At 31.4% G+C, this 12,618-nt stretch overlaps 1 protein-coding gene across 2 annotated transcripts; it reads right to left on the bottom strand.

Annotated features, from left to right (window-relative positions):
* Window positions 1-650: 650 nt before the first annotated feature.
* On the bottom strand, window positions 651-3,500 carry LOC110633550 (pentatricopeptide repeat-containing protein At1g31790). 2 transcript variants are annotated; one of them, XM_058136810.1, is made up of 3 exons: window positions 2,885-3,500; window positions 2,063-2,629; window positions 651-914 (listed from the first exon to the last, which is right to left on the bottom strand). In XM_058136810.1, the coding sequence occupies exons 1-2, from the start codon at window positions 3,419-3,421 to the stop codon at window positions 2,138-2,140; spliced, it is 1,029 nt and encodes a 342-aa protein (XP_057992793.1). In that variant the 5' UTR covers window positions 3,422-3,500; the 3' UTR covers window positions 651-914; window positions 2,063-2,137. The 2 variants fall into 2 exon arrangements, with proteins under 2 accessions (XP_057992793.1, XP_057992792.1); XM_058136809.1 differs by having other exon boundaries at window positions 2,063-3,500.
* Window positions 3,501-12,618: the final 9,118 nt, after the last annotated feature.

Raw genomic sequence — 12,618 nt, 5'->3', positions numbered from 1 at the left:
CCCAATTCTTAGCCTTGGTCTTTCAAATTTTTTCACTTAACATAATATTGCTTAAGTTGATTACGTGGGAGAGGCCTATTGGCTTGGTTTTAGTTACCAATAACTATGCTAAGTTTTTCCTAATAAACCCATGTTAAAAAAAAAAAAAAAAAAAAAGGATTTTTCCTTGTTGGATCAAATAATATGTGGAGGCAAAATGCTTAAATGAATAAGTCCTTTTTGGAATCCATTAATGCACAAGGGACCACTATCTAAATCTAATATCACACCTCCCTGTGATGCTTTTTTCCACCAAACATATGGATTCTAAGGAATATAGAGATGAGTCCTGGTGATTTGCCAGTTTTATGATTCTTATAAGAAGATAGCTAAATTTTTGAGGGATTGGCAGAGTAATGAACTGTTGCATGTTCTAAAGAAAACTGTGTTCGGGATTCAGGAATGCATTTGAGTGAATTGTAGTGATTATTCTCTTCTGCTGCTGCGATTTTATTATTTATTTTATTTTGCCTGCTTTCCTTAGAATATAGAGATGAGTGTAAACAAATTACTCATCAACAAAAAATGGATAAGGATTCCATTTTTGTTTGCAGTAATAATCCAGTAGTCACTGTCAATTTTCAGATATTCATAGATTGATGCTTACAGCATGATAACAGTAATCCACTAAATTCAAGATATTCCATGTTCTGCTTTTCACATCATATCACATATCCATAAGGGCGTTTAATGGCAAGCCTTATCCTACTCCTTCCCTTGCCATAAAAATAAAAAAGAGAGAATAATTCCTTAAAATTTTTATATTGATATAATATTTTCTTTTTAGTATTTGACAAACCGAATCCATAAGTATACTAAAAACGATAGTACTACCATTGAGGGTGTGTGTTGTTCCTGTCTTCTGTGTGTGTTCTCTGTCAAAAAAGAAAAACAAAGAATAATACTTAATGATCAAAAGAATAACATAGGATAATACTAACAGTAAGCAGTTGTATAAGTTTTAAAACTTTATTAAGTAAAAAAACTTTTAATTATACTATAAATGTAGTTATCCCTTAATAATAGAATTCTTAATCCCTACTTTAGAAAAATAAGTTGCCCTTTTTTAAATTTTAGCCTTATATATATATATATATATATGAATTTTAATAGCCATAATTCTAAGTCTAAATATTCATTGTACAAGTGCATATCATCATTTTATGGATTGATGCTTTGAAAAATTCAAATATTTTCTGAATTTTGCAATTATGACCGATCTTTTTAATTTTATTAATTATATATGCAACCCTTTTTTTTTTAATTGCAGCAAAATTCGAAGGAGCACATGCAATAAACTCTCAAATTGCAAAAACAACATTAATTTTATTGATAAAATATTTTATATAAACATGCCAAAGGCAAGGGGAGGGAGAGGGGATAGAGAGAAAATAGAGCGAAAAGTCTTATTTTTGCAATGAAAAGTTAAAAACTTTTGAGCTTTAAAAATTACTTAATAATTCTTTTAAATATAGTTAACACATTTCTGCAAGATTATGCAGTCAAATACACTATATCAAATGTCAAAGCAAAATGAATTTTGAGTAAAATATATATCATATTATCAATTAAGAGTTTTAGCATATACCCTCTCAAAATTGGCTAAGACACTACTTTAAGAGATTGTATATAATTAACCAAATTAAAAGAATTGGATATAATTGCAAATTTGAGCAAAGAAAAAAATCTAGAAATTGTAAATAAAGGCCTAATTAATGCAAAAGAAATAAGACTCAGGTGTGTCAACTGTCAACCCTAGCCCATTGCCAAAAAGATCTAGAAATTGTTAGAAAATCCTAACTACTAAAAATTATAAATGTCTAGGCAAGCAGCTAATGTACATATAAGACTCTACAAGGAATGAAGGAACACATTCAGTTTGTCCTAGATAAGCCTTCTACAAATCTTATGTATTTCTTGGAACTTTGAACACACTTGTTCTCTAGCTCCACGTTATCTATTTGATTATGTTTTAATTGAAACTGAAAAATAAATATGCAAACGAAGTTAGTATAAGGTGTACCTCTGTTTTATCTGATACTTTTGGTGCAGCTAAATGAAGGGTGAAGAATCATAATTAAGTCACCCCAAGAACACATCAGTTCTGCTTTCCAGATGTTGGAGTGATGCAAGCAATCCTGACATGATTGATTAGTGATTCGTTAATATGTACCTGAGCTGCTTCCATATGATATAGAAACTTAACTGCTTCAATAATCAATCCATTCCGAACATAAGCCATAAGCATAGCATTCCAATGAGCAACGTTTGTTTTATGAGTGATTATCTCAAACACTTGTTTTGCATCCCTGACCATACCACATTTGCCATACATGTCAATCAACCCACATTGCACAAAAGTATTGGATTCCAATGCTAGTTTGATGGCAACGGCATGGACTTGTCGACCACAGTTTCCACCATCATCCATCCTAGCACATGCCCTCAGTACACTAGATAAAGTAAAATTGTTACTCCTTATTCCAGCACTTCCCATTTCCGTGAAATCCTTCATTACCTCATGGAAACGCCCTTCTCTACAATTGTTCACTATTTTAACTGTCCAAACGGTAGTGTTGTGATGGCAAAGCTGATTACAGATAAAGTTAGCACTTTCCAGACAGCCAAATTTCCCATACAAGTCCATCAATGCAACATTCACAGAGAAATCATTGGTAACACCAAATTTTAGTAACAACCCGTGAACCTGCTTCCCCAATACCATATTCAGACTGCACACACAAGCCTTGAGGATGCAAACTATAACAATAACCCATGTAGGGAATTCAAGAATGTTGGTATAAACATTGAAATAAAGCAACATTTTAGTGGAAAAGCCGATTACCTCTTCATAACGATGGTTATTCAAATAACCAATAATGATTATAGCCCAAGAAAGCAAGTCTTTACTGGTCGTCATTTGATCAAACAGATTGCGGGCAGTATCCAAGTGCCCACAAGATACAAGCATAAGTAGGAGACGGTGCGTCAAGTGTGAGGAGAGTTCAAGGCCACTCTGACCAATGAGGCGAGAATGCAACTGAAGAGCTTCATCAGAATCACATGAGAGGGTGCATTCTTTGATAAGGGAAGAGTAAATGTCCGGTGGGATAGGGAGGCTTAGGCTATCCATCAACCTCGTGATATCTGAGCATGAACTCTGCTTTCTCCTGCTATAATTCCTAGTAGTAGTGGATATTTTTATTGGTTGAGAGAGAATTTGAGGTTTATGGAGTGGATTTGGTCTCCGAAGACGCAGTTTGAAGTCAATTGATGGGTTGGATGGATTGATCTTGTTGGTCTTCTTTGTGCTGCAGCAGAAATGGACACACCATTCTGCTGATTGTAACTGAGTGGAGGTGGAAGGAGACATGACCACCATTTTGAATCTAATTTGTCATGTTCATCAAATCAATACATTGCATTGTATTTGACCTTTTGTAGCAGAACTTAAACTAGCAGTGAGCAAATGCCCATAATATAATAACAAAATTATTCACTATAAAACATTATTTATTTATTTAAATAAATATATATAATATATTTATATAATATAACTATATGTAATCTATAATCTGTGCAATATATAAATGCGGAAAGGAAATATTAGTTTTTCTAAAAATGACCTTTATTTTTTAAATTAATTTAAATTATATTTTTATTATTTAAATTAATTTTAATGTTTACATAAATTTAAAATTTATATAAATTTAAAAGTCTTAATCCTACTTATATTTAACTTCAATTAAATATAAAATTTTATAAAAAATAATTAACTAAAATAAGAATTAATAAGTAAAAAATAAAAAAATATGATTAATCTATAATTTTCTATAATCTATTTATATTATATATAAATGTATGAAGAGAAACATTGGTTTTACTCAAATTGTCTTTTATTCTTAAAATTAATTATAATTATATTTTTATTATTTAAATTAATTTTAAAATTTTCATAAATTTAAAATTTTTAATTTTAGAGTTAATATAAATTTAAAATTCTTAATTCTACTTATATTTAATTTCAATTAAATATAAAATTTATAAAAATTAATTAACTAAAATAAGAAATTAAAAAAATTAACAATCTATCTATTATTTATAAAAATAAAAAAATATATTTATAACCATAGATAAACAATTCGTCACCAATAATACATGTTAATGGTAATAGCCTATAGTTAATCTTTACAAACTCTCCATTAATACTATTTAGCAACAAATAGAGATGTGGCTAATAATTTTAACAATAAGTGGTTTCAAAAATTATCGTTGCTAAACATTTAGTGACAAAAAATTTATCACTAAATCCTTAATGATATCAATTCTATAATATGTTACATTGTCACTAATAACTTTTAGCGACGAAATATCTGTCACTAAATGCCTAATAATTTCAATTTCTAGTATTACAATAATTAATATAAATTAAAATTTTAATAATATTTTAATAATAATTCTACTTATACAAAAAATATATTATAATTCTTAATATAGTAACTATAATTACAATTCTATAAGTGTTATTAATTTATTAAGAATTATTTAATTTATTTTAATAAAAAATATTAAACAATATTATTCTTATTAATTTATTTTTTAATTGTTTTAAATATCTATAAAATTATAATTTTAAAATTTTATTTAATTTTCAATGAAAAAATTACTTAAAATTCTTAAAATTTAGTTGTCTAAATTGATTACTGTTAGTAACTGATTTTAAATTCGATTTTTATTAGAAATAGATTTAGCAATCAATTTTTTAATCTATTATTAATAACAATTGATTTTAAAATCGATCACTAGTAGTATATTTAAAAAATTTTTAATATTAATTATAAATTAATTATAAATTAATTATTAATAATAATTAATTTAACAATAATTTCAATCAATTGTAATAATTATCGTAAAACTTATTATTTTTTATGGCGGAGTTTCTACACTGAAATTATAATTGTATCACTGCAAGTCAGTTTCTAATTCAGTCACTGAATTAGGTAACATGTGATGCTTACAACGCTACAAGTCAGCCAATTCCAGCAAACAAGAGACACACTGCTGCTAAGATCTTCAGCCTTCCAGATGTTGTTGCTGAAGAGCTGTGGTATGTTACTGTAGTAATGCTTTTGTTGAGTAATTTTTATTTCGTCTTAGAATTATGTGGTTAACACTAGCTTAATTTTAGAAAGCAAGCACAATATTGAGCAAGAACTTTTTTTTTTTTTTTTTGTAATTTCTAATTAAAAAAATAATTATATTTTCATGTAGCTACAGCTTCAATTTCTTACCATAATGTTGTAGAAGTTTACTATACATCAGCACAACATTGAAGACGAAGCCATAAAAGGTTAGCATATTAGCCTTATTTATCTTAATTTTCAATTTTAAATATTTTTTAACATTATTTTGTAAACCTTTTGTATTTATTTTAAATAAAATTATTAATATAAAATATAATGTTAAAAAATAAACCTAAGAAATTGCATTTATAGAACTCGATTAACTATGGTCAAAGAAATTCACTTCTTTTATTTATTTTTTTTTTTACTGACAATATTAACGTTTCATTTACTTTAGGTGTATGGGATAAAAAAAAAAGTTAAAATATTTAGGTTTTTTAATTTTATGATTGTAGTTAAAACTCTTATTTTTTGTCTTATAGTTAAAACTTAATTAGTTATCATAATTATAGTTAAAAAAATTAAATTAAATTTAAAAAAATAATAATAAATTATAATATAATCTCTAAAATTTTATTTTATTAACAAAATATTCTAATCATTTAGATTTTATATTTAAATATTTCTATTTATTATGTAAAATATATTTATAATATAAAATATATTTTACATTCATTTTAAATTTCTAAAAATTAATTTTATTAATTAAAATATATTTTAATATAATAAAAATTCAAAAATAATCACACTGTAATTTTTTTATTCAGTTATCAATTACACAAAGCAATCACATTATAATAAACAACCATTAAAATTATAAACCTATAAACCGAACATAGGCCATACAATAAATTTCATTTTCCCTCTCTCTTACATTTTTATTGTCAAATTAATAAATGATTATTTGTTAATAAAATTTTTATTTATTAAATTTATTAATAAAATTTTGTTATAAATTTATATTTCTTTTTAATTATTAATTTGCTATTATTAATTCAAATTTTTATTTAATTAATCATTTTACTACACCACGATTGATCCTAAAAAATATTATTGAAAAACATAGCGCATTGTATTAATGGAGATTTTTGAGAATATTTCATTTTTGCCAAGCCAATAAAGGATCAACTCTGTCATATAAGTCGACACTATTTCTCTCTCACACACATACATTCTGCCTCTCTCTCTCTTTCTTGCTTCTTTCTCTATCACACGCTGTCTCTTGTAAAAAAACTAAGAAATTTTAAAATAAGAATTCTGATCTTTATTACCCCAGAAATCAAAGATATATATAAAAAATTACAGCTAACAAATAGGTTCTTAATCAAGCTAAACTACCAAAATTGTATCATAATCATACAACAAAAGGTAAGAATAGATATGCACACAAAAATTCTTAAACAAATACCCTAAATAAATACAAAATAAGTGGTAGCTAACAGCTGCCTTTCCAATACCTCCCCTCAAGTTGGAGCATGGAGATCTCGAATGCCCAACTTGCGAAAAAAAAAGTCAAACTGATTATTTCCCAACGCCTTTGTGAAGATATCCGCAGGTTGCATTGAACTACGTATATAATCTATTCGAATGTTACCATTCAATATCTCATCATAGATAAAATGATAGTCCACTTCAATATCCTTGGTACATTCATGATAGACAGGATTAGCAGCTATATGCAGAGCTGCTTGACTATCACAATACAAATTCATAGGTTCAATATGCGCCACACCAAGAGAATTCAATAATCCTCTCAACCATTTTAGTTCACAAGTTGTAGTACTCATAGACCAATATTCAGCTTCAGCGGATGAGCAAGACACTGTCTGTTGCTTTTTAGTCTTCCACGAGATAGGGGATTCACCCAAAGGAACAAAATAACCGGTCAAAGACCGTCTCATTAAAGGACAGCTATCCCAATTAGAATCACAGTAAGCAGACAATTTGAGATCACAATTGGCATGCAGTAGTATACCCTGACCTGGATTTCCTTTCAAATAATGCACAACTCTAACAGCTGCCTCCCAATGAGCTTTCTTCGGTTGTTGCATGAACTGAGCAAGAATATGCACACAATAAGACAACTCGGGCCGAGTTATTATTAGATAAATAAGCCGTCCTACCAGACGCCTATGCTGAGCAGGGTTATCTACATCATCACTCTCGGTAAGGGCCAGCTTGTGATTTTGTTCAAGAGGAGTTTTAACCGGCTTGCAACCCAGTAATCCAACTTCTGAAATTACATCCAACGCATACTTATGTTGACACAAGAAAATACCATTCAAGTTTCTAGCTACTTCAATCCCTAAGAAAAATTTCAGCTTCCCCAAGTCTTTCATATGAAAGCAACGATTCAAATAGTTCTTGAATTTTTGTACAGCGGAAAACATCATTGCTAGAGATAATAAGGTCATCCACATAAATAAGCACATTCAATTGAATAGTCCCAGCTCAAAAAGTGAACAAAGAGTAATCTGAATATGATTGCTGAAATCCATAAGCTTTCAGAGATGCAGCCAATTTTGCAAACTAACATCTAGGTGCTTGTCGCAAACCGTATAGAGATTTCCGGAATTTACAAACCTTCCCTGGTGAATGAGAAGCAAATCCAGGCGGCATCTTCATGTAAACCTCTTCCTCCAAATCACTATTTAAGAAAGCATTTTGGACATCCATCTGATAGAGTTCCCAATTCTTTGCAGCCGCAACGGCAAGAAAGGTGTGCACAGTAACCATTTTTGCTGTAGGAGCAAAAGTCTCCTGATAATCTATGCCTTCAACTTGATTATTTGCTAATATCACTAACCATGCCTTGTATCGTTCAACACTTTCATCAGAATTGTATTTAATTTTATATACCCACTTGCTTCCAATTGCTTTCTTCCCAAATGACAGATTTTCAACTGTCCATGTACCATTATCCTCCAAAGCCTGTATTTCTTTTCTCATAGCCGCTCTCCACCGTTCATCCTTAACTGCTTCTGCATAAGAGCTTGGTTCACGTCCTGTAGTAATGGCTGCCAAAAAACATCGGTGTTGTGTAGAGAATTTATCATAACCCACATAATGTGATATAGAGTAAGGCATACCTGAGGAATCAGATTGGGAAGGTGAGCATACCGAGGGGCTTGTTTTGAAGGCATTTGTCACATAATCCTTCAAACGAACACTAGGTTGCTTGGCCCTTTGTCCCCTGCCTAGTTGCTCTTCAACAACTTCACCTCTATCCACTCCCTCATTGTTTTCATGGATCAATTCTTTCATTTCAGGATTCACCTCACTTTTTCTACCCACACTTTCATCGTGCTCTTTTCCCAAGTTGTTCTCTAAACCATCAACTTCATCACCCAATTCCTCAACTCCATTTTTAATGAGTTCATCACCCATTGTTTTCTCATTTGTATATGAAAATTCTGTTTCAGCGAATACCACGTCTCTTGATACAAAGTATTCTTTAGTTTCCAAATCATACAGTCTCCATCCCTTCTTTTCAAATGGATACCCAATAAAAACACACCTACGACTTCTACTGCCAAATTTATCTTTTTCCCGATTCAGATTATGCGCATAGCACAAACAACCGAAAACCCGAATGTGTTTGTAAGAAGGTACTTTCCTAAAAGAGCATCTCATATGGAGTTTTACCATTTAATAACATAGATGGAGTCCTATTAATCAAATACCCGACTACAAGTACACATTCTCCCCAAATTTCTATGGGTAAATTTGCTTGGAAATGCAAGGCTCTTGCCACATTAAGAATATGGCGATGTTTTCTTTCCACTTGGCCATTTTGTTGAGGTGTTCCTACACAGGAAGTCTGATGCAACATCCCTCGTTCATCAAAATATTCTTTCAAGCACATAAATTCACTTATGTTATCACTTTTGACAAGTTTCACATTTTTTTCAAATTGGCATTTAACCATCACAATAAATTTCTTAAGAACACAAGCTACTTCTTGTTTTCCATTCAGCAACTATATCCAAATAGCACGAGAGTAATCATCAACAATTGTTAAGAAGTAAATTGCTTCACAAGTAGTTGGGACTCTATAAGGTCCCCACAAATCACAATGTATCAATTCAAAACAACCATCAGCTTTATTGTCACTAGAAAAGAAAATCTCTCTTGTTTGCTTTGCTCTAAAACAAACTTCACAAGTTTTATTAGTTTTCCTAACTATGCTATCAGCTTCTGGAATTAACACTACCACCTTATAAGAAGGATGACCCATTCTCTTATGTCAATGCTCAAAAGACCCCACATCAGTTACCTTGCAAACATGTACCGATGTCACTCCCTAAAGAAAGTACAGCCCCTCGCGTTGCTCACCCACTCCAATCAGGTTCCTCGAATTTAGGTCTTGTATAGCTCCAATTTTGTTAGTGAGTTGAATAACCAAATTTGAATCATTAAGTAGTTGTGATACAGAGATTAGATTGCAATTCAAATTTGGCACATAAAGGACTCGTTGCAATTTCAATTCTCCTCCAAGCAACACAGTTCCTTCTTTCACCGCCAAGGTCTTTTCTCCATTAGGTAACCCGACTGAGCGTGGCACAATGTCACGCAATTTACTCAAAAATGCTAATGTTCCTGTCATATGATGGGAAGCATCTGTGTCAATAATCCAAGGAAATATCCTCTACGTACCTGTCAGCCTCTCATTGCCACCATTCTGATAAGAATTCAACATGCCCAGCAAAGCAGCCCATTGCTTTTCATTTAATCCACTAAGACCCTTTCGATCTGAATCTGTCACAATTCCATGCCCACCATCAACTCCAGTTGCTTGTGTGGCGTTGGCACGAGCAACTCCTCCCTTGTTACGTCCTGCTCCATTGCCACGCTTTTGACCACCTCCTCGTCCAGCAGAAGTTCCACATGGTCTATTATCCTACCATTCTGGATAACCTATCAGCTGGAAACAACTTTCAGCATCATGTCCCTCTCGGTTGCAATTAGAACAAATTGAGGATTTGTCCTTATCCCCCCCTAAATTTCGACTTCCTGCTCGAATTGGAAAACTCATAGGATTGCCTCTTTCTTTCTTGGTTCGTGTTATAGTTCGCACCCGCTCTTACTGAACAACCATAGCATAGGCACGATTCAAATTGAGCAAGGGTTCAGTGCTCAAAATATTAGAGCGCACTGTTCCGTATCCTTCTTCATTCAAGCCCATCAAAAACAGATGAACTCTCTCTTCTTCACGCTTTCTTTCCAATTCAATGGTAAGATTGCATCTGCAGCCTGCACAGATACACATTGGTATTTGATCATAGTTGTTTATTTCATCCCATAACGTTTTGAGTCTTCTGAAATAAGACATGATCAATTGACCTTCCTGCCTACAATTCGCCAGATCCGATCTCAGTTGCTGCATTCGTGGATCATTCCCAATCGAGAACCTCTGTTTAATATCCTCCCACAGATCCTTTACATTCTCCATATGAGAGATGGTCGAGCGAAGCATCGATTCAATGGTGTTAAACACCCAAGAAACCAACATAGAGTTAACCGTCCACCAATCTTTGAGTTCCAGTGATTCATCTGCTGGTTGCTTAACAGATCCATCAATAAAACCATATTTCTTTTTGGTCTGCAATGCAGTCCGCATAGCTCGCGCCCATTCTTCGTAATTCTCGCCCTTCAACTGAACTTGGGTAATCAAGTTACCTGGGTTGTCATTCGAATTCAGTGTGTAAGAACCAAAAGTTTTCTTCCCTAATCCAGAACTCTCATTTTTCTTTTCATCAGCCATGGCTCTGATACCATGTAAAAGAACTAAGAAATTTTGGAATAAGAATTCTGATCTTTATTGCCCCAGAAATCAAAGATATATATAAAAAATTACAGCTAACAAATAGGTTCCTAATCAAGCTAAACTACCAAAATTGTATTAGAATCATACAACAAAAGGTAAGAATAGATATGCACACAAAAATTTCTAAACAAATGCCCTAAATAAATGCAAAATAAGTGGCAGCTAACAAACTGCCTTTCCAATATCTCTCTCTCCCTTCCTTATATATCTCTCACATTATGTCTCTCTCCCTTCGCTCTTCGCTCTGTCTCTCTTATATTCTGCATATCTCTCTCTCTCTCTCTCTCTCTCTCTCTCTCTCTCTCTCTCTCTCCATCAAAATACACAAAAAGTCTCAGCCACCTCCTATTGAAACCCACAGCAACCTTAGCCAAACCCTTCCACTGAAAGCACATTATCACATTATATATGTACGCCAAAATCCAAAAACCTGCATCAGGTTTATAAAACGAACCCACAACAAATGTAAGAAATTTTCAAAAACTGAATCCAGAAAAGCCTGAATACCTAGGAAAAAAAATAACAGAAATTGAATCCAATTTCATTGAAGTTGCCATTGAAAGCATGAATTATATAAAGCCTATTAATTATCATTCCATAAAACTCAAAATCCCAAAATATAATTTCTCAAGGGCACTTTAGACATTAAAAAATTATGCAACAATGCAAAAAATAAGAGTTACAAATGATCTTTCTTTCAGAGTTAGATTTATTTTTGGCAACGTCTATTGAAATTGATATTAGACTGAATCAAAATTTTTAGTGTTATCAAAATTTGCGAAAGAAGTTCTAGCTGCTCTTTTGTCAACTGTGGCAATGAAACGAGCATTTAGTGGTTGGTAAAATCCTAGATATAAGAGTTGCTCTAAAATGAATTTGCATTAATGATTGGAGTAAAGCAAATATTGCCTACGAAAAAATGCAACAGTCAACAGATAGCACAGATAATGACTTCACAAGTCAGGCCGCATCGGACACAAATAAAATATTAAATGTTTTAATTCTTTTAACTCTAAGAGAATACATAGGCAACTTAATTATCTAAGTTTATATAATTTATTTATTTTTTATTATTTTCCATTTTGAAACAAAATTTATATGTACTTTTTATTTTGTTAAATTCTTATAATTTTTTAATTTACATGTAAAGAAATTATATGTGTATTTTCATATTCTCAAATCCATAAAATTTTTATTCTTTGTAGTTCTGTTTCATTTTGTATTAATATCATAAATGTACAATAAATTTTAAATTTAATAAAATACATCATTTTAGTTTTAGTTCATTATTTACATACACTTTTAATACTTTTCCCTTATATAAATTTGATAAACAGAAATTTTTTAATTGAAAATTAAAAAAAAAAAAAAACTATCAATTTTGCTCAAATCAAACTAAATCATATACAAACCGGAATCAAAACCTTTAAAATTGAAATCAGAACCATCTTAAACGAACTAAAACTGGAACTAAACTAAGCATGACTGAAACCATGAGGAACCAAACAAACTTGATTTGGTCCTGGTCCCCCCTCCCATCCAATACCATAGTCGGCGATTCGACTTGAG

Source organism: Hevea brasiliensis, chromosome 15, assembly GCF_030052815.1.
Source record: "Hevea brasiliensis isolate MT/VB/25A 57/8 chromosome 15, ASM3005281v1, whole genome shotgun sequence".
Classification (NCBI taxonomy): Eukaryota; Viridiplantae; Streptophyta; class Magnoliopsida; order Malpighiales; family Euphorbiaceae; genus Hevea; species Hevea brasiliensis.
Note: the sequence above shows the minus strand (reverse complement) of the source record. Positions and strands in the feature narration are given on the sequence as shown.

What these genes read in the sequence shown, in the direction of transcription:
- LOC110633550 (XM_058136809.1), bottom strand. Translation starts at nt 3,421, where the DNA reads ATGGTGGTCATGTCTCCTTCCACCTCCACTCAGTTACAATCAGCAGAA.